The 22445-nt window shown below is 44.0% G+C and overlaps 1 protein-coding gene across 1 annotated transcript in view; it reads left to right on the top strand.

Moving 5' to 3' along the window:
* The first annotated feature begins 739 nt into the window (after nucleotides 1-739).
* The window catches only part of LOC142768588 (uncharacterized), an 82505-nt gene continuing 60799 nt past the window's right edge, over nucleotides 740-22445 (top strand). The window contains exons 1-2 of the mRNA XM_075870593.1: nucleotides 740-864; nucleotides 14351-14460. Of these exons, the coding sequence (XP_075726708.1) occupies nucleotides 14358-14460 (103 nt within the window). The 5' untranslated portion in view covers nucleotides 740-864; nucleotides 14351-14357. The remainder of the gene's footprint in view (nucleotides 865-14350; nucleotides 14461-22445) is intronic.

A 22445-nucleotide genomic window follows, 5' to 3' on the forward strand; every position in this document is an offset into this window, starting at 1 on the left:
GGTGACCACAACTGTACAACTTGAGCGAATAAGCACAGGGATTTGGCCAATTGAATAAAAAGCACTGTTTTAATGTTTTGTGCACTGCATTTAAACCCGATCTCAATAGTCACTTCTAGGAAGAAATGCAGTTTCGTGAGAACTACTGTCCTCCACCCTTGAAAATTGCGCCTTGATTAGGAAATAAATCAACCAATGTTTGCACCTATTCTTGACGAGATAGATATACAGACAACCTTTACGACCGGCTAGAGAAGACCTCAGAGTTGAGTGTCTGCAAAATTATCAATGAGAGCTCAAAGTGGCGTATCGAGGTAGCCTTAATTTGTATTCAAATGACGTGTGCAAATTAAAATATTGCGATGCACGGCACTGATCTCTGCTGACGTATTTTGGCAACAAAAAACATTTCAGCGAAGTATTAGTAACGAGGGATATACATACAGGCATTTATTCTTCATACTGCTCGTTCAATAATTTATCAAACAAGCGCAGAAGGCATACTTTGTAGTCTGTGAAACGTGTTGCTGCTTAGATGACATGGCGTATTAAATTCTCGCATGACAAAAAAATCTAATATGGATCAGCTAGAGGTGATCACACCGGCATATAATACGGTCCATATTATGCCTCAGTTGATTGTACTATAAAAAAAGCAAAAAACACCAGTTTGAACAATACACTTAGTATTAGCCGAACATAGAACATCATATATTAGAGAACTGTCAATCGATAATCCCACCCTCACACGTTGTCACAAGCTTTTGGCCTGTGAATGCCAGTCGACTATTCCGTATGTGATTGTTTCTGTATTAAATCTTCGGGCTTCGTATCGTTCTGATCTTGGAAGCTGTGCAAATACTAGTAAGTTTCAAACGGGTTTTTAAATGCAAAAAAGCGTTGTATTTATTGAAGTACGAGCAGTGAAAAATTGCTGGAGCTGTCAGATTTCCCAATTTCAACTATATATATATATATATATATATATATATATATATATATATATATATATATATATATATATATATATATATATATATATATATATATATATATATATATGTGCTACTATTGACAAAGGCTAGCCCACCAGCCGAAATGTCAGTTAGCAGATATACCGTGCAAAAGCAATGTGGGACGTACTGCATTTGTCTAATTCTATGGCGGCAAGCGTTACTTTTTTGCTGCAAATATATATATATATATATATATATATATATATATATATATATATATATATATATATATATATATATATATATAGGGATAGGTTTAGGGATTACCGCCATGGCAGCAGCTCATCAAACGCATTATTCGAAAGTCACAGATTTGGTTCCTACCCACGCATAGTTATCATTTCATTCACTTTTCTCTCTTCACATTTACATTGCGATGGGGTGTAATACCTTCCCCTATGCTTTCCTTGGTGAAGTTGTCTGTTAGATTTCATCAATAACACTCCAATGTTTAAATTAACACATAATCCCAATAAAGTGGCTGAAGGCAGCCGCCATGATAGCTCTTTTGGCTGAGCATCAAACGCGTTATTCGAAGGTAACAGTTTTGGTTCCTGCTGACAGAAAGTTGTATGTTGATCTACTGTTCTTTCACACTTACATTCCGTGTAGTTTCAATGCCTATATTATACATCGCATCGGTGTCTGGTACACCTCATATTATGTCAAACACGGGTATACGAGCCCTTCAGTATCATATATATATAAATATATATATATATATATTTATTACTACAGAGCCAGTGGACTTCCTTACTCGCTAAGTCTCTCTCTCTCTCTCTAAATCTATATATATATATATATATATATACATATATATATATATATATATATATATATATATATATATATATATATATATATATATATATATATATATATATATATATATATATATATATATATATATATATATATACATGAACAGAAGTGTATACTCAACGGCTCGTTTCGTCTTGTTTTCAAACAATAACAATTAGATCTTGCAATAACGCCTAAATTACGGATAGGGAATGTTATTACATTAACATATAGTAATATAAATGTGAAGAAATAACAGTGGGTGAAAAGATTACTGGCCGTGGGCAGGAACCGAACCTGCGACTTTCGAATAACGCATTCGATGCTTTACCAACGCAACTGCCATGGCGGCTACGCCCCCCCCCCCCCTCAGCTACTGTATTCAGTATATATTTGAAATAAACGTGGGAGTTTCAGTCAGTGCCACCAGTAGCCGTGTCCATGCCTGTCCATAAGGGTTGCCATACGTAAGTGTTTCTGTTCATCCTGACGAAGACTATGCACGGCCGAATCGTAGAGTAAACAAGTACGCAATTTTAATACTTGACTCTATGTGCACCGGACCCACAGGACTTATTTCGGCATCATATTTGTATACGAGGAGGCTTCGATGACTAAGAGACGTGGCATGGCTCATACGCCATATTTATTCCGTCTCAATTCTTCATCTGCCTCTCATAACCATTCCAGCCTTTTTACGTCACGGAATTCCTCTTCCCCTGAAAGAATGCGCCCGTTACGCGTAAAGCATGATGAAGAAGTAGTCTTACAGAAAAAAAAAGTCGAAATGGGCTGTAGTTTTATTTCACAACAATGTTCAATAAGCTCGCACAAAGACTTCACAGGAGAGGGCAGCAATGCGAGGTATCAAGCTATGGAGGGCGAGGTTGGCTGTTGCGCTCTAGACATCATCAGCATGTTTTGAAAGTGAAGTCAGATGGAGACACAGCCGGCATTCTTGCGATGAGTGAGCGTGGTGTAATGAACGCGGAGCATCGGCTGGATGATTTGCGCAGGCATCGTGTTCTTTGTCTTCATTGGAACACATGTGGCACCACCCGTTTGTGTGTTTGTTGACCGAGGCTGATTGGGCGATGCTTACGTTCTCTCAGAGTACAAGCAGTTGTATTGTGGCTTTTAGGGAGTTTTCTATGATGATGGTGGAGATGTTCAGACAGAAGATGCACTCTTGAATGCTTGAGCAAAAAAGTTCTTTGGCTTTTCTTTCTCCGAAGGTGGCTCAGATACAGAATCAGGCTTTCTTTTTAGTGGTCGTTGTTCGCGACATTCCTTAAACTGCTAGTATGATCGCGATGTAGTTTTAGCTCTTCGTTGCCCTTGTTGGTGCGCCCGTTTTAGCTCTTGAGGTTCCCCTTGTTACTTTTGCTGGCATTGCTGATGTTACTTTATGTGACGAGGTGGACTTCCTTCACAACCATGAGCACGCTTTTCTTTGGAGATTGATGGTACCAGCAAATAGTTTGTAGTCATTGGGTTTCTCGATTCTCAAAATAAAATGAAGGAGGTGCAATAGAATTGACAGTAAGGTCTTTGGAAGCTCTTACAACGCCATTTCTAATAGATGCTTCTGGTGCAGGGAAGTGCTTGAGAGTTGATTTTTCTGAGCCTACTGTATTAGTTGGGCTCTAAAGTGCCTGGGAACTTGACTGCGACACCAACAAATGCTTAATTTGGTCGCGCTTTTCTTGATAATGTCTGTGTCTACGCAACTTCGTCGTCGTGGTATTGTAGTAGGGTATTTGCAAGGCACTGACTAGTGGGACCATCTCTGAGCGCGAAGCGCCAGCGTGTGCACGAGCTTAGACGCTGGGCTGCTCGAGCATTTGTGTCCGTACCGGCTGTCTGCCTACTGCCAAAAGTTTCAATTAATGTCAAAAGTTCCAATTAGAAAATTGTAGATTGGTGTGCTAAACGTCTTAACTGTCTCAAACTTTATTTAGTGATAAGTGATAAGTGCGTATAAGCTAACTTCAAATGTCAGCGAAATGCAAAAAAATGCCACGTGACGAACGCACTGGCCCATCTACGAGAGGTGTTATTGTGGTGCTGCCTCACGTTCAGCGTACGAACGATACGCTTCCTTTGCACCAGTTCAAAGCAGTGCTAAGTAGCAATAGCGTTTATCGCTTTTGTGGCTTATAGCGCAACGTGGTCATTGCAAAGCTACAGCCATTGTTGCAGCCCCATGAAAACAATACAATCCAACAGATGCTATGGTCGTTCATACTCGGAACGTTAGGGATTACTCGAATCATCGTGCGCACAGGTGAATGAGCCGGCTCGTCGCGTGGTAATATTGGCATTTCGCGGGGATTTGCAGTTTGTAGAAGAACGCCTAATATAACAGATAAAAACTCAAAATTGTCATTTAGAACTATTCGAAAACCAATGAAACCTTTCTCATTAGAATATCGGGCCCAGTTTCGTTGCTGAAAAAGGTAGGTAATAAAATTACCTTAATTAGACAATTATTCAAAACACAAAGAATAGTCTGACTCACTCCCGGAAACAGTCAGGAATAGACAATCGATCACGTCATCATTGCGTGTATCGGCATATTTTTAAACTTAGGCGAAAGATAGCTGGGACACTATATTTATATATATATATATATATATATATATATATCTTGGTAGTATTCCTAGATTCGGTCGAGTTATAAGTCATCAGATGAAGCGGACAAGCAAAGGAAAACCGATGCGTCATTACGAACGTTACGGTCGGGGCCTTCGTCAGCATGTATGGCCGGTCCTCGACAGTAACGTTGGATATAAAGCATCGTTTTTTCTTTGCTCGCCCACTTCATCTGACGACATATATATATATATATATATATATATATATAGTCTAGTAGATCCTCCGTGAGTGGTCACAACGTGGTTTATTTCGACGTTTCGGCCTAGAGTTTGGCCTTCATCAGGAATAAAGATACAGTTTGTCGGTGCTCAGCTTTATACAATCTCAAATCAGAGGACAAGGTAAGAGGGAAAAAAAGAAAAGAAAAAAAAGAAAAGAAAAGAAAAGGAAAGAAAAAAAAGAAAAAAGAGAAAAATAATACACGGTGAACGCCCCTCGGGTGCCCCCCTTCCACTTTTCCCTCCACTCCCCCCCATCTCTCTCCCCCCTCTCCCTTCACCTTTCTGATGTCAGCGGTCTGTGTATGTTTCCGTTCACTAGCGCATTCCTCCCGATCAGACGGTCCCTCCTGGCACTGGCGGTTCGGTGTGGGGCAAAAAAGAGCTTTTCAGGAAGTCATAAGCCTTTAACTGCTCGGGGTCCCGTAAACAATTCGTCGTAGAAGGACGGGGGCCGCGTATTGTGGCAGAGGCTGGTCAGCGGGCATTTTAGGAAGTTCTAAGCCTTTAACTACTCCGCGCCCTGTCAACATTTCGTCGTAAAAATAGGGGTGCCCCGTATTGCGGTAGGCTGTGCAAGCGCGTGCAATGCGAATTCCTGGCCCGCTTCTAAATTACGCGTGTCGTGGGGGCCTCCCGGCTGTGCACATGGTTGCTGTTGGGCATGTCGTGCATGGCACAATTGATTGGGTAGTAAAATAAAACAGAAAACAGACGACAGCTGCACTTAGGAAGAGTAGTTACACTTGGAATTGTTTTAGGTTGTCCAGTGCCCTACGCAGCTGCAGTGCCGTGAACTCAGTTACTATTTTCATCGTTGCCGTTATTGTTTTCTAATGATTTAATTGCTGCAAGTGTACCAGGATTCTCATTTATTCCTCTATCGAGGGTGTTAAATCGGTGGATAAGGTATGACTCTCGTTGTTCACGTTCTCGATTTGATTTAAATCCCGTCTCTAAGAGCGTTATTGATAGTTTGTCGAATGCATGGTCGGGAAGATTGAGATGTTTTGATAGAGGTAGACTTGGGGCTGATTTCGCATGGGCTCTGTGATTATTGAAGCGAATCCTAAATGGTGTTTCTGTTTGTCCGATGTACTGCATACCACACACGTTGCATTCGAGTAGGTACACCACATTAGAAGAATCGCATGTTAGGTTTCCTCGTATGTTAATCGAAAACTTGGATTGCGTGCTGGTTGCTTTGTCTGTTTCTCGCATCGCCTTACATACAAGACATCGTGGCTTTAAGCAAGGGCGGCATGAATTATTGGGGGGTGATGTGTTAATTTGGGAGTGGACAAGGGTGTCTTTGAGGTTACGTGGTCGTCGGTAAAGGACGCCTGGAGCTGATGGGAATGCGCGTTTCAGACGTTCACTTTGTTCCAGAATGTTGTAATGTCGTTTAAGGATTTTGTTTACATTGGGGAAGTTTGTGCTGTAAGTCAAGCAGAGGTTTGTTCGTTGTGGGTCTTCTCGTGGTGGTCGCTTCATAAGTAAGTCTTCACGCTTTAGTTTTCTCGCTTTTTGAACAGCGTCATTAATTACATGTGGGGGGTATTTTTGTTGCTCGAGCATAAGTTTTAGCCTCTGTGAGCTCGTGTCAAAGTCAGCGTCTCTAGAGCAGATTCGCTTAAACCGGTGAGCCTGGCTGTATGGAATACTGTTTTTACAGTGGCGTGGGTGATCGCTTTGGTAATGAAGGTATTGTTGTCGATCCGTTGGTTTGCGATATAGGGTTGTAGAGAGCTTCTCTTCTTCTATCGTTATGGTAACATCAAGAAAATTTACGGTAACTTGCGAGTATGTGTGTGTGAAGTGTATGTTCGGGTGTACAGCATTGTAAGTGTCTATAAAGCTGAGAAGTTCGTCCTCGCTGTGGGTCCAAATAAGAAAGATGTCGTCTAAGTATCTTCTGTATAACATTGGTTTCAATGAACTTTGTGCGAGAAATTCAGATTCTAGCTTTCCCATAAATATGTTGGCATAATTAGGTGCCATTTTGGTGCCCATAGCGGTCCCGCTGATTTGTCGAAAGTACTCTTGGTTAAACTCGAATGAATTTAATTCGAGGACCATCCTCGTCAATGTTGCAATGGCAGAGAAATCTGGGGTGTTAGATTGTCTATGGTTTGTGTACATGTTTCTTAGTGCAGCTATGCCGTCATCGTGAGGAATATTTGTATATAATGAAGAGACATCAAGGGTAACCAAGTACGAGTTTTTCGGCACACAGATACCCGCAATGTCTCGAAGAAAATGTGTGGTGTCTTTTATGTACGACGTGAGGGTGCATGGAATGTGGCTTATTAGTTTGTCCACGTACCCTGATATGGGTTCAGTTATTGTACCGATGCCTGATATGATTGGTCGACCTGGGTTGCCGTGTTTATGAATTTTTGGGAGGATGTAGAAGCGACCTGGACGAGGGTATGCTGCTTGCATCAGTTTGTGGTCAGTGTTGGTTATCTTTTCTGCGTCCAACAGTTTCTTTAGTTCTGTTGATACGATACGTTTGTATTTGTCTGTCGGATCACCTGGGAGGCGTTCGTAAAATCTTGAGTCGTCTAGTTGGCGGTATGCTTCTTGTAGGTAGTTGGTTGTATTAAGGACTACAATTGCTCCTCCTTTGTCAGCGGGTTTTATTGTTATGTCTGTCCTAGATGCCAAATTTTTCATGCTTATTTTTTCAGATTTGGTCAAGTTTTCTCGGTTTCCTTTCTGTCTGTGGTATTCGTGTACTATATCTTTCTGTACTGCGGTGATATAAAGGTCCAAGCACTTGTCTCGATTACTGTTCGGTGTCCAATCATTTGATTTACGACGGTGAATTGTTTTGTGGTTAGAAGGCCTATCTAAGAAATATTCGCGCAACCTTAAGCTTCGAGCGAAGTTGTCGAGGTCTCGGAGTAAGTGGAATTCATCGAAAAATTTTGTGGTCGGGCAGAAGCTTAGTCCCTTAGATAGCAGTTTTACTTCGTCAGGTGACAAGCTCGTGTCCGATAAGTTTACAACCACAGTGTCACACGGTGTGTTCCTAGATGGGTGCTCGTTTGTACCATTAGTGTTTTCCTGGGTGGTGGTGTTGTAATGATAAGGCGCTGTATCAGGGAACGCGGGTTTGGGCACATGGTCTCTTTCGAGTTTATGAAGTTTTGTGGCCCTGATGGCTTGGTATTTTCTCTGCTCAAATTCTGTTAATCGCGTGATTTCTTCGTTCGATAAAGTGTTGTGGCGGAGAATGGTGTCGGTCATAGCGACCAGTTTCTTTACCTGCTTGTCACTATGATTAAGAGCAATTTCTGTTAATTTAAGGGATGCCTTAAGGAGGACGTTTTTCCATGTTATTTGGTCGTGTTTATCTAGATTTGTAGCAGCTGGTGTGAGGGAGAGTGTCATACCCTTGGGGGCTATTCTAGCACGAAGGTACACTTGCAATGTTGATTTATGCATTTCATGTCTAATTCGTTTGTCAGCAAGTTTTCGTACTTTAAGGAAAGTGGCACTGCAACTGGGAAGTGATGAGCTGGACTTACATTTCAGAAGTCAATCTTCTTTTGGGTGCGGGGATGGCACTGATGAGGTGCGCAGGTTGTAGTTATGTCCGGCAGGCCTTCGTCGTTGTGGGGAGAATTTCGGCATTGGGCTCCCGGCGAACGTGTTCGTTGGCAGTTCCGGGGTCCGTAATAGGGGGACGCGGTTCCGTAGTTCGGCAGGCTTCCCTTTGAGGAGTGGTGTAGTGGTGCTGTCGTGTAGTGCTTCTGGTCTCGACATCCGCAATGGAGGGACGCGTGTTGGCTGTTCTGCAGACTTCCCCCCTAGTAGTGGTGCGCTGTTGATGATGGTGAGGGGGTGCTTGAGGCTCGCGGGAGTCACAGTTTCGTTGATCGTCGGGAGCTCATCTGTGGTGTTGGGTGGGTGTGGGGCTCCTGGTGTATGTTGATATGCAGAAGTCTTCTCGTGGGTGTCTTGTTGTGTTGAACGTATATTCACGGGAGCTGCTGGTTGAGTCGACCACCCTGTTGTAGATTCAAGATCTCCACGACCGAGTGCTTTCTTGAGGGTTTCGGCAATCAAAGCGACACCCATAAAACTCGGATGAAGCCCATCCGCAGCAAGAAAGCGTCTTGGTGGCAACTGCTCGAATTGGTAGTCGATGTATGACACCTTGCTGGGTCTCCGGCAGTAGGCCTTGACTGTCTCGTTGAATTGACGAGCGTCCCGGTTGAAGCGGTGCACGAATTGTTCGTTCGATCGTTGCAGGTGTAGGTTGAGGTACCGGGGCAACACGCATGAAACAATGAGCCTTTCGAGTTCCTGGCGTGTCCGAAGCGTGTTGTTCACTAGGCTACGAAGGCGGCGTAGCGATTCGTCTAGTCCGTACGACGCCAGCTCACTCGTACCGACGTGAAAAACGAGCGTGGTCACAGATCGTGGTATGCCAGCAAGCTCTTTCTCGATGTCGAATGTAGAGGCTCCGCGGATGGAAATGATTGCAGGTGTCGTCTTCTCATGTGGGTTGAAATGCCGATGTAAATACCTTGTTTGCGAATTTCCGATGATGGCTGTAGTTGGTGCATGTTTAGGGATATTCCGTGAGACCTGCTCGACTGGAGGTGCGCCTGTGGCCGGTCTTGTGTAGGCAGGCATGGTGGTTGAGTGGCCGTAGCGTTGCATATAGTCTAGTAGATCCTCCGTGAGTGGTCACAACGTGGTTTATTTCGACGTTTCGGCCTAGAGTCTGGCCTTCATCAGGAATAAAGATACAGTTTGTCGGTGCTCAGCTTTATACAATCTCAAATCAGAGGGCAAGGTAAGAGGGAAAAAAAGAAAAGAAAAAAAAGAAAAGAAAAGAAAAGGAAAGAAAAAAAAGAAAAAAGAGAAAAATAATATACGGTGAACGCCCCTCGGGTGACCCCTTCCACTTTTCCCTCCACTCCCCCCCCCCCATCTCTCTCCCCCCTCTCCCCTTCACCTTTCTGATGTCAGCGGTCTGTGTATGTTTCCGTTCACTAGCGCATTCCTCCCGATCAGACGGTCCCTCCTGGCACTGGCGGTTCGGTGTGGGGCAAAAAAGAGCTTTTCAGGAAGTCCTAAGCCTTTAACTGCTCGGGGTCCCGTAAACAATTCGTCGTAGAAGGACGGGGGCCGCGTATTGTGGCAGAGGCTGGTCAGCGGGCATTTTAGGAAGTTCTAAGCCTTTAACTACTCCGCGCCCTGTCAACATTTCGTCGTAAAAATAGGGGTGCCCCGTATTGCGGTAGGCTGTGCAAGCGCGTGCAATGCGAATTCCTGGCCCGCTTCTAAATTACGCGTGTCGTGGGGGCCTCCCGGCTGTGCACATGGTTGCTGTTGGGCATGTCGTGCATGGCACAATTGATTGGGTAGTAAAATAAAACAGAAAACAGACGACAGCTGCACTTAGGAAGAGTAGTTACACTTGGAATTGTTTTAGGTTGTCCAGTGTCCTTCGCAGCTGCAGTGCCGTGAACTCAGTTACTATTTTCATCGTTGCCGTTATTGTTTTCTAATGATTTAATTGCTGCAAGTGTACCAGGATTCTCATTTATTCCTCTATCGAGGGTGTTAAATCGGTGGATAAGGTATGACTCTCGTTGTTCACGTTCTCGATTTGATTTAAATCCCGTCTCTAAGAGCGTTACTGATAGTTTGTCGAATGCATGGTCGGGAAGATTGAGATGTTTTGATAGAGGTAGACTTGGGGCTGATTTCGCATGGGCTCTGTGATTATTGAAGCGAATCCTAAATGGTGTTTCTGTTTGTCCGATGTACTGCATACCACACACGTTGCATTCGAGTAGGTACACCACGTTAGAAGAATCGCATGTTAGGTTTCCTCGTATGTTAATCGAAAACTTGGATTGCGTGCTGGTTGCTTTGTCTGTTTCTCGCATCGCCTTACATACAAGGCATCGTGGCTTTAAGCAAGGGCGGCATGAATTATTGGGGGGTGATGTGTTAATTTGGGAGTGGACAAGGGTGTCTTTGAGGTTACGTGGTCGTCGGTAAACGACGCCTGGAGCGGATAGGAATGCGCGTTTCAGACGTTCACTTTGTTCCAGAATGTTGTAATGTCGTTTAAGGATTTTGTTTACATTGGGGAAGTTTGTGCTGTAAGTCAAGCAGAGGTTTGTTCGTTGTGGGTCTTCTCGTGGTGGTCGCTTCATAAGTAAGTCTTCACGCTTTAGTTTTCTCGCTTTTTGAACAGCGTCATTAATTACATGTGGGGGGTATTTTTGTTGCTCGAGCATAAGTTTTAGCCTCTGTGAGCTCGTGTCAAAGTCAGCGTCTCTAGAGCAGATTCGCTTAAACCGGTGAGCCTGGCTGTATGGAATACTGTTTTTACAGTGGCGTGGGTGATCGCTTTGGTAATGAAGGTATTGTTGTCGATCCGTTGGTTTGCGATATAGGGTTGTAGAGAGCTTCTCTTCTTCTATCGTTATGGTAACATCAAGAAAATTTACGGTAACTTGCGAGTATGTGTGTGTGAAGTGTATGTTCGGGTGTACAGCATTGTAAGTGTCTATAAAGCTGAGAAGTTCGTCCTCGCTGTGGGTCCAAATAAGAAAGATGTCGTCTATGTATCTTCTGTATAACATTGGTTTCAAGGAACTTTGTGCGAGAAATTCAGATTCTAGCTTTCCCATAAATATGTTGGCATAATTAGGTGCCATTTTGGTGCCCATAGCGGTCCCGCTGATTTGTCGAAAGTACTCTTGGTTCAACTCGAATGAATTTAATTCAAGGACCATCCTCGTCAATGTTGCAATGGCAGAGAAATCTGGGGTGTTAGATTGTCTATGGTTTGTGTACATGTTTCTTAGTGCAGCTATGCCGTCATCGTGAGGAATATTTGTATATAATGAAGAGACATCAAGGGTAACCAAGTACGAGTTTTTCGGCACACAGATACCCGCAATGTCTCGAAGAAAATGTGTGGTGTCTTTTATGTACGACGTGAGGGTGCATGGAATGTGGCTTATTAGTTTGTCCACGTACCCTGATATGGGTTCAGTTATTGTACCGATGCCTGATATGATTGGTCGACCTGGGTTGCCGTGTTTATGAATTTTTGGAAGGATGTAGAAGCGACCTGGACGAGGGTATGCTGCTTGCATCAGTTTGTGGTCAGTGTTGGTTATCTTTTCTGCGTCCAACAGTTTCTTTAGTTCTGTTGATACGATACGTTTGTATTTGTCTGTCGGATCACCTGGGAGGCGTTCGTAAAATCTTGAGTCGTCTAGTTGGCGGTATGCTTCTTGTAGGTAGTTGGTTGTATTAAGGACTACAATTGCTCCTCCTTTGTCAGCGGGTTTTATTGTTATGTCTGTCCTAGATGCCAAATTTTTCATGCTTATTTTTTCAGATTTGGTCAAGTTTTCTCGGTTTCCTTTCTGTCTGTGGTATTCGTGTACTATATCTTTCTGTACCGCGGTGATATAAAGGTCCAAGCACTTGTCTCGATTACTGGTCGGTGTCCAATCATTTGATTTACGACGGTGAATTGTTTTGTGGTTAGAAGGCCTATCTAAGAAATATTCGCGCAACCTTAAGCTTCGAGCGAAGTTGTCGAGGTCTCGGAGTAAGTGGAATTCATCGAAAAATTTTGTGGTCGGGCAGAAGCTTAGTCCCTTAGATAGCAGTTTTACTTCGTCAGGTGACAAGCTCGTGTCCGATAAGTTTACAACCACAGTGTCACACGGTGTGTTCCTAGATGGGTGCTCGTTTGTACCATTAGTGTTTTCCTGGGTGGTGGTGTTGTAATGATAAGGCGCTGTATCAGGGAACGCGGGTTTGGGCACATGGTCTCTTTCGAGTTTATGAAGTTTTGTGGCCCTGATGGCTTGGTATTTATTCTGCTCAAATTCTGTTAATCGCGTGATTTCTTCGTTCGATAAAGTGTTGTGGCGGAGAATGGTGTCGGTCATAGCGACCAGTTTCTTTGAAGTGAACGTCTGAAACGCGCATTCCTATCCGCTCCAGGCGTCGTTTACCGACGACCACGTAACCTCAAAGACACCCTTGTCCACTCCCAAATTAACACATCACCCCCCAATAATTCATGCCGCCCTTGCTTAAAGCCATGATGTCTTGTATGTAAGGCGATGCGAGAAACAGACAAAGCAACCAGCACGCAATCCAAGTTTTCGATTAACATACGAGGAAACCTAACATGCGATTCTTCTAATGTGGTGTACCTACTCGAATGCAACGTGTGTGGTATGCAGTACATCGGACAAACAGAAACACCATTTAGGATTCGCTTCAATAATCACAGAGCCCATGCGAAATCAGCCCCAAGTCTACCTCTATCAAAACATCTCAATCTTCCCGACCATGCATTCGACAAACTATCAGTAACGCTCTTAGAGACGGGATTTAAATCAAATCGAGAACGTGAACAACGAGAGTCATACCTTATCCACCGATTTAACACCCTCGATAGAGGAATAAATGAGAATCCTGGTACACTTGCAGCAATTAAATCATTAGAAAACAATAATGGCAACGATGAAAATAGTAACTGAGTTCACGGCACTGCAGCTGCGAAGGGCACTGGACAACCTAAAACAATTCCAAGTGTAACTACTCTTCCTAAGTGCAGCTGTCGTCTGTTTTCTGCTTTATTTTACTACCCAATCAATTGTGCCATGCACGACATGCCCAACAGCAACCATGTGCACAGCCGGGAGGCCCCCACGACACGCGTAATTTAGAAGCGGGCCAGGAATTCGCATTGCACGCGCTTGCACAGCCTACCGCAATACGGGGCACCCCTATTTTTACGACGAAATGTTGACAGGGCGCGGAGTAGTTAAAGGCTTAGAACTTCCTAAAATGCCCGCTGACCAGCCTCTGCCACAATACGCGGCCCCCGTCCTTCTACGACGAATTGTTTACGGGACCCCGAGCAGTTAAAGGCTTAGGACTTCCTGAAAAGCTCTTTTTTGCCCCACACCGAACCGCCAGTGCCAGGAGGGACCGTCTGATCGGGAGGAATGCGCTAGTGAACGGAAACATACACAGACCGCTGACATCAGAAAGGTGAAGGGGAGAGGGGGGAGAGAGATGGGGGGGGGGAGTGGAGGGAAAAGTGGAAGGGGTCACCCGAGGGGCGTTCACCGTATATTATTTTTCTCTTTTTTCTTTTTTTTCTTTCCTTTTCTTTTCTTTTCTTTTTTTTCTTTTCTTTTTTTCCCTCTTACCTTGCCCTCTGATTTGAGATTGTATAAAGCTGAGCACCGACAAACTGTATCTTTATTCCTGATGAAGGCCAGACTCTAGGCCGAAACGTCGAAATAAACCACGTTGTGACCACTCACGGAGGATCTACTAGACTATATGCAACGCTACGGCCACTCAACCACCATGCCTGCCTATATATATATATATATATATATATATATGTATATATATATATATATATATATATATATATGTGTGTGTGTGTGTGTGTGTGTGTGTGTGTGTGTGTGTGTGTGTGTGTGTGTGTGTGTGTGTGTGTGTGTGTCTGTATGTGTGTGTGTGTGTGTGTACCAGTTTAGTCTATACTATGCAGCACTTATTTTTTATACCACATCATCTAGGCTAGGATACAAAAGCTTACTATTGTGTTCACATGGTTCCTTTTTCCAGGTAACGAATGCTTATGCAGGGATGTGTTTGGTTTGTGCGCGGCTTACTATTCGTGCTGTCTACCTTAAACCAAGAACCAACGTACGTTCTTGCAGGAGTCGGAGGGCAGGGTAGGTACATAGACTTTTCAACTTTGATTCTAAGCCATTATTTGAAGAAAATATTGGGATGCGTAGTGTCTAATACATGTATATCTTGTTCTGTTATTTACTGCTCTGGTGTCTCAACCCAAACACTTTTTAAGTTAATTCAAAAATGTTTTTTCATGTAGTTCTCAGCACACGCCTCCTCCGTCTCGCATTGAAGAACAGGTTAATCACTGCTCGGCACATCCAACAGCAATTATGTTGACTAAAACTGCATAATTATTTCTCCTTGCGCTCCATAACATGTATCCACAATGGTGGCGTGGTCATACACGCCTTCCAAATCGGCTGTTGTAAGGACGCCGTAGTAGCTTTCTTTGTAACTCGACGTTCACGTGTCTTGCACTTCGTATTTAAGAAATTGTGAAACCAAGGCGATCAAGAAGATACAAAATGGCCAAATGCATCAAAGGTGATGGAAGTTTCATTCGTTTTTTTTTTCGAAAACTGCATTTGCGACAGGTATTTGTGCCTGGAAACATTTTAATTTCACATAAACTAGTGGCTGTGCAGCTTTTGGTAAATGTTGTGTCAGTGATCACACACAAACACACACACACACACGCACGCACGCACACGCACACGCAAACACACACACATACACACACACACATGAGAACATGTATCCTTACTTGGCTCCACCGTCATTGACTAATCGACAAAGAATAAGCGGACTGTCCGTGCAAGCTACTGGCCGCCCTGGGGACCACACTTACCTGTAAATATTGCAAATATACTCGCTATATTTCTTCCATGTATATAAGATCTTCGTGAGAATTGGTGAACGTGCTGGCTAACGAAGCGCTTAACAACGGAGCTCCGCAGTGGTCGTCAAATCGAAGTTTCTCTCATGGAACACTAGACTGACTCCGCAGCCACATCTTCATCGGCCTAGGCAATGCCTGCACCACGCACGACAACACCTGCACCGGCCCCAACACCAATAACGTACGTGCTGGCGCATCTGAAGCATCCAGGAACGTTCTGCGATACAGATGAAGTTGATGTCTACAGTTGGGTTGTCGACTATGAACGTACCAGTGCGCTCAAGCTGACTCTCATGGTGGCCAACATGCTGTTTTATCTTAAAGATCTGGCTTTGGTTTGGCACGAAATCATGAAGAGAAGACTGGCAGTTGGGACACTTTGAAGCAAAAGCTTTGCGGCTTATTTAGGAAGCCTATCGGTAAAAAGCCAGATGCAAAGAAGGAGTTTTCCATAAGTGCTTAGACGTCCACAGAGCCGTATATCTCGTAAACACAGGTCGTGCTGCTTCTATGTCGTGCGGTTCTAAGTCGACATTGACATCTCGGAGTTTGAGAAGGCTGGTCATGTGCGCAAGAAGATAGCGAACGACGCGTTCAGCTTGCTAATGTGACGGACTCATGTTACCGTCGACAAAATAATTGGGGAATGCGGGCGTTTTGAACTTGTTAAAAGGAGGCTAATTGCAAGATCATTCACTCGACTGCCGAACACTGCGGCGACGTTCTCCTGCGAAGATGGACGAACCTCTTATCGGCAGCCTTCACCGGCGTGAACCTCTCGTCGGCAGTCTTCTTCAATGCGAATCATCCGGCAGAAAATTGATACAAGTACACCTGCTCTTTTCATCAATTTCCGTGACGATTTGCAAGTAGCTCAAGTTTCCTTGCTCAAGTCGTTGGTGTGGTATAAACTAAGAAATTCGGGCTTTGATGTCTGCCCTTTGCTTAGTCTCGGTCATTTAGCTTCCGTTTAAGGCCGCCGCCTCACCACAGGTCACCACCCCAGGAACGGTCCAATTCACGATTGCGCAATTCAGCAGCACGGCGAACTGTAAATGATAGGCCGATTTGCTTTAAGGGCCGCCGCATGTGTCATGTCACACTGTATTGTCACAAACATCGTTCTTAGCCCCAAGCTAAATTTAGCACTGCTCACACTGCCGAGAGCTACCGCTGTTTCCAGCCTCCTGCGCCATTCACCGACAACTACCTCCGGCTCCTGTCCTCCACTTCCTACGTTTTCGATGCCCCTGTTATGCAGCAAGGCCGCTCACTGTTGCCCCGAGCTCACCAGTCCCGTTTACCGCCTGGACGTCACCCGTTGTCCCCATCACCCTAAGACGACGCCCGACCTCTTCGCTCAATACGCATGGGGAAAACTTATCAGTGAAGCTCTCAAAGGTGAGACTGCGTACTCGATTTCGACCACATATCCTCTTCTTTTGCTGCCGACATGATGAAATTTGATCGATGTCGACGTGGACGGCCTGACTATTTCTGCGCTTGTTGATACTGATGAATATTTCCTTGATGAGTGCTCGACTTAGTCGCTGCCTGAAAAAAATACTCGCACCGGCTGCTCTTGGCATTATTTGTTTCGGTCCAGAAAGACGCCTTGCCTTTACCGGAATATGCACAGCACGCATCACAGTCGCCTATTACCCCCTTTGTTTTATTTTGCCGTTATTGAGCAGTGCCTCAATGACCTGATTCTCCGATTGGATCTCTTGTCCACGCGTGCCACTCTCAACGACTGTGCAACCCATTTTCTCCAGCTTGAAGAGCCTAGACTTTGGGCTGTGCCATCCTTCCCGTCACACCACTTGTGAGCTGTAGATTATGTTCGGCTGTCCCCGAAAATTACCACGTGTGTGCCTTTGGCGATATACCATCTCTTCCTGACGGTCACCTAATATGTCTCCATTAGTGGAGGTGCTGTTGGCCCGAACTCTTCTGTGATGCATACCAATATGACTATGATCGACAACTGCGTTCAGCTTCCACTCCTCAACTTAAGTAGTTCGGCTCAAGTTCTTCCACAAGGCATTTAGTTAGCCCACGTTTCCCCACTTGATGCATGTATCCTCGTGGCATTAGACCCTGAAAACTGCTCGCCCCATGCCCAGCCGTGATGGCCTTGTGGCTAAGGTACTCGGCTGCTGACCCGCAGATCGCGGGTTGGAATCCCCGCTGCAGCGGCTGCGTTTTCAATACAGGTGCAAACGTTTTAGGCCGTTGTAGATTTGGGTGCTCGCTAAAAAACTCCGGGTAGTGTAAATTTACGCAGCCTTCCACTAGGGTGTCTCTTATATTCATATGGTGTTTTTGGACGCTAAATCTCACATATACACTGCTCGTCCCCTACTGCAGCCAGCCGAGCAATTTTATCTACTGACGAAATCTCGAAGATGATTGTCCCTGATTTTCTGCCCTGTCAGGCTGCGCAACTACACCACGCTCTGACGGCCTACCGAGATATTTTTTTTTACTTCGACGACCACCCTTTAAGATGGCAGCTGATTATTTTGCGTTAGCTACCGTGCCTAGACAAGATAACTCGCAAGGACGTATATCCGCTGCCACAAATCAACGACGCGCTTAACTGTCTTCATCGCGCGCTATAATTCTCATTCATTGATCTGCGTTCAGCCTCCTGTCTAATTTCTGTCGACAACATCGACCGAGAAAAAAGCTGCCTTCCTCACACCAGCCAGCCTTAATCAGTTCAAGGTTATACCTTTCGAGCTGTGCAACGCCATGGCAATTTTAGAACGCATGATTAACTTCCTCCTTCGTGGTTTTAAATAGTCCATCTGCCTTTGATACCTTAACAATGTGATAGCTTTTTCTCGACATTTAAAAGCCACCTAGCTTGTTTGTCGACCATTCTAGCCGTTTTTCGTCGAGTAGCACTTCAGCCTAACTGGAAAAGGTGCAATATCAGCCGACAAGAAATCATGGTCCTTGTTCATCGTGGAAGTGCTGCAGGCCTTCAACAGGATCCTGACAATAGCGCTGTCAAGAACATTCCTCTGCCTTCTTTAACCAAAGCTGTTCAAAAATTTGTGGGCTTATGCTCGTACTTAACACGTTTAAAACAAATTTTCGCTACCGTTGCCTGACCACTCACTCACCTTCTCAAAAAGAGCGCGGCCTTCTCGTCAGGCTGAACCTGAGCAGCTGTATTTTCCCTCTTGATTGTCCTGCTCACTTCACCACCAATACAGGCCCACTTCGACGCGTCCGCTACGACTCAAGTTCCCACAGCCGCCAATGCTCACGGCATCGGTGCCGTCCTTGCTGAACACCAAAGAGGCCAAATGCGTGTTATTGTTTATGCCAGCCACCTTCTCTACACGTCTGAGCGAAACTATTCGATCATGAGCGCGAGTGTCTTGCGTTGGTCTGGGCTGTAGCAATATTTCGCCCCTACTTGTATGGCCAAGGGCTCCCAGTTATTACCGACCACCACGCTCTGTATTGGTAGTCGTCGCTCAAGGACCCAAATCATTGCCTTGATTGCTAGGGTCTACATCTCCAGGAGTACTATTTTGATGTAATGAGTAGCACGCCAACTGAACTTTTACAGAATTATTGTTCATGTACGTCTCTGCTAACCACCATGACTTCGACGGAACGCTCTCCTACGTTACCTTTGCATATAATTTGTGAAGGCATGTTACCATCGGCTATTCTCTGTTCTTTCTCCTATATGGCCGAAACCATACATTGCCATTGGACACACTCCTTTCTTCTGATATTATCTGACTAACAATGTATGCTCAGGATGTTGCTTCTCTAGCCCACGTCACTCGCCAAAACGCACGCACTTGGCTCTGTGTTTCTCAGGCCTCACAAAAGTGTGCTATGATGACTGGCACTGCGACGTTGACTACCCTCCTGACTCTCTTAAACAGGGCCCAACAAAGGGCCCTGCACAGGGACCTACAATACACAGGGCCCTACAAAGTTCTCCGCAAGCTTACCGACGTGGGCTACCTCTTAACCACCATTCAACCACAGTTATCTTCGGCTGAAGCATATAGTGCTGTTGTTCATGTGTCGTGCCTAAAGCGCTATTACACTGCCAGTCCTGATGACTTAGTTTCGTTCTCCAAGAATGCTGTTACAAGGCAGTGAGCATGGCTTCGTCGTCGTAGACGAATCGACTAAAAAGAAATGGGCACGCAGCGCGAGGAACCAGGTCACTTTCAAAGCGTCGGGTTTCTTCAAAACTTCTGGTTGAAGTCTGAATCATCTTTCATTATTCTCCCACCCTCGTTTCTCTCTTCCACGTATTTGTAATCTTCGTGATACATATATATATATATATATATATATATCAAATTCATCATCAGCCTGGCTACGTCCACTGCAGGACAAAGGCCTCTCCCATGTTTCGCCAGTTAACCCGGTCCTGTGCTTGCTGCTGCCAATTTATACCCGCAAACTTCTTAATTTCATCTGCCCACCTAACCTTCTGCCTCCCCCTAACCCGCTTTCCTTCTCTGGAAATCCAGTTAATTACTCTTAATGACCAGCGGTTATCCTGTCTACGCGCTACATGCCCGACCCATGTCCATTTCCTCTTCTTTATTTCAACTATGATATCCTTAACCCCCGTTTGTCCCCTAATCCACTCTGCTTTCTTCTTGTCTCTCAAGGTTACACCTACCAATTTTCTTTCCATTGCTCGCTGCGTCGTCCTCAATTTAAGCTGAACCCTCTTTGTGAGTCTCCAGGTTTCTGCTCCGTAGCTAAGTACCGGCAAGATACAGCAGTTACATACCTTCCTCTCAAGGGATAATGGCAATCTACCTGTCATAATTTGAGAGTGCTTGCAGAATGTGCTGCACCCCATTCTTATTCTTCTAGTTACTTCAAACTCGTGGTTAGGTTCTGCGGTTATTACCTGCCCTAAGTAGACATAATCTTTTTCAACTTCAAGTGCACTATTACCTATCTCGAAGCGCTGCTCCTTGCCGAGGTTGTTGTACATTACTTTCGTTTTCTGCAGAATAATTTTAAGACCAACCTTTCTGCTCTCCCTGTGTAACTCCGTAATCATGAGTTGCAATTCGTCCCCTGAGTTACTCAGCAATGCAATGTCATCGGCGAAGCGCAGGTTACTAAGGTATTCTCCATTAACTGTTATCGCTAACTGTTCCCATTCTAGGCTTCTGAAAACCTCCTGTAGGTACGCGGTAAATAGCATTGGGGAGATTGTGTCCCCTGCCTTACACCCTTCTTGATTGGTATTCTGTTGCTTCTTTATGAAGCACTATGGTAGCAGTTCATCCCCTGTAGATTTCTTCCAAAATGTTTATATATACTTCATCTACGCCCTGATTCCGCAGTGTCTGCATGACGGCTGATACTTCTACTGAATCAAACGCCTTCTCCTAATCTATGATGGCTATGTATAAATGTTCGTTATACTCTGAGCATTTCTCTATTACCTGATTGATAGTATGAATGTGGTCAATTGTTGAGTAGCCTGTTCGAAATCCTGCTTGTTCCTTTGGTTGATTGAATTCTAATGTTTTCTTTAGTCTGTTAACAATTACCTTTGTAAATAGCTTGTACACTACAGAGAGCAAGCTGATCGGCCTGTAATTCTTCAAGTCCTTGTCATCTCCTTTCTTATGTATTAAGATGATGTTAGCGTTCTTCCAAGACTCTGGTACCCTTCCCGTCAGGAGACACCTCGTAAACAGGGTGGCTAGTTTTTCTAAAACAATCTGTCCTCTTTGCCTCTTTGCATGCCTCTTTTGCATGCTTGCATGCTCTCCAAAGCTCTTCTGACTTCTTCTATCATCACTGGTGGGATTTCGTCTGGGTTACTGCTAGTTCTTATAGTATTAAGGTCGTGGTTGTCTCGGCTACTGTACAGATCTCTGTAAAACTCCTCCGCTATTTTAACCATCCTATCTATATTGGTAGTTATTTTGCATTCTTTGTCCCTTAGGGCATACATCCGACTTTTGCCTATCCCAAGTTTCCTCTTCACTGCTTTGACGCTTCCTCCGTTTTTCAGAGCGTGTTCAATTTTCTCCATGTTATACCTTCCTACATCGCATACCTCACGTCTATTAATCAACTTCGAAAGCTCTGCCAGTTCTATTTCATCTGTTGTACTTGACCCTTTCATGGTTTGACGCTTCTTAATGAGGTTCTTCGTTTCCTGCGAAAGATTGCCAGTGTCCTGTCTAACTACCCTGCCTCCAACTTCCGCTGCACACTCCGTAATGATACTCGTCAGATTATCATTCATTGTATCTACGCTAAGGTTGGTTTCCTCACTAAGAGCCGAGTACCTGTTCTGCAGATATATATATATATATATATATATATATATATATATATATATATATATATATATATATATATATATATATAAACTCATCCCCTGGTGGAAGGAGGACCCCTCCCGAAACTGTTGGGAAATATATTTATCTTTGTTGTCAACGCTCCCGTTGTGCCATATTCCATACCTTCACGAGGACTTACTGGCCCAATGAATCATTATTCCCGCTTATATATATATATATATATATATATATATATATATATATATATATATATATATATATATATATATATATATATATATATATAATATTGGATCATTATTCATTAATATATACATATCATTATATTGTGTCAAAACACGGAAGAACGAGCCCTTAGGTATCCAGTTCTTTCATTATTTATATATAGATATATAGTGTTAGGGAAGAAGAAAATTGAGTATTGTTGACTGTTGTTTACTGCTGAATATATATATATATATCTATATATATGTATATATATATATATATATATATATATATATATATATATATATATATGACGCTACGATGAATGGGAGAATTGGCCTGGCTCATACGCCATGTTTATTCCATTCTCATTTCTTCCTTCTCGGCTTCTACCAATCATCGCTTCATACTTCACACGGTTCCCCCTCCACCCGAAAGAAGGCGTGGATTATGAACAAGAAAAAGTGAACAAGGAGGGGTTAAAAAGTCACAAATGTCAAAATGCACAATTGGTTTCATGGCCCCGTGGTGTTCGGTGAACTCGCAAAACTTCAAAAAAGAGTGCAGCAGTCCGGTAAATTGGGGAGTTCTGGTAAGCGATGCTGGCTGTAACGTTCTGGAGAAGGCAACCGCATCTTGCAAA

This window comes from Rhipicephalus microplus, chromosome 8, assembly GCF_043290135.1.
Source record: "Rhipicephalus microplus isolate Deutch F79 chromosome 8, USDA_Rmic, whole genome shotgun sequence".
In the NCBI taxonomy this organism is placed as follows: Eukaryota; Metazoa; Arthropoda; class Arachnida; order Ixodida; family Ixodidae; genus Rhipicephalus; species Rhipicephalus microplus.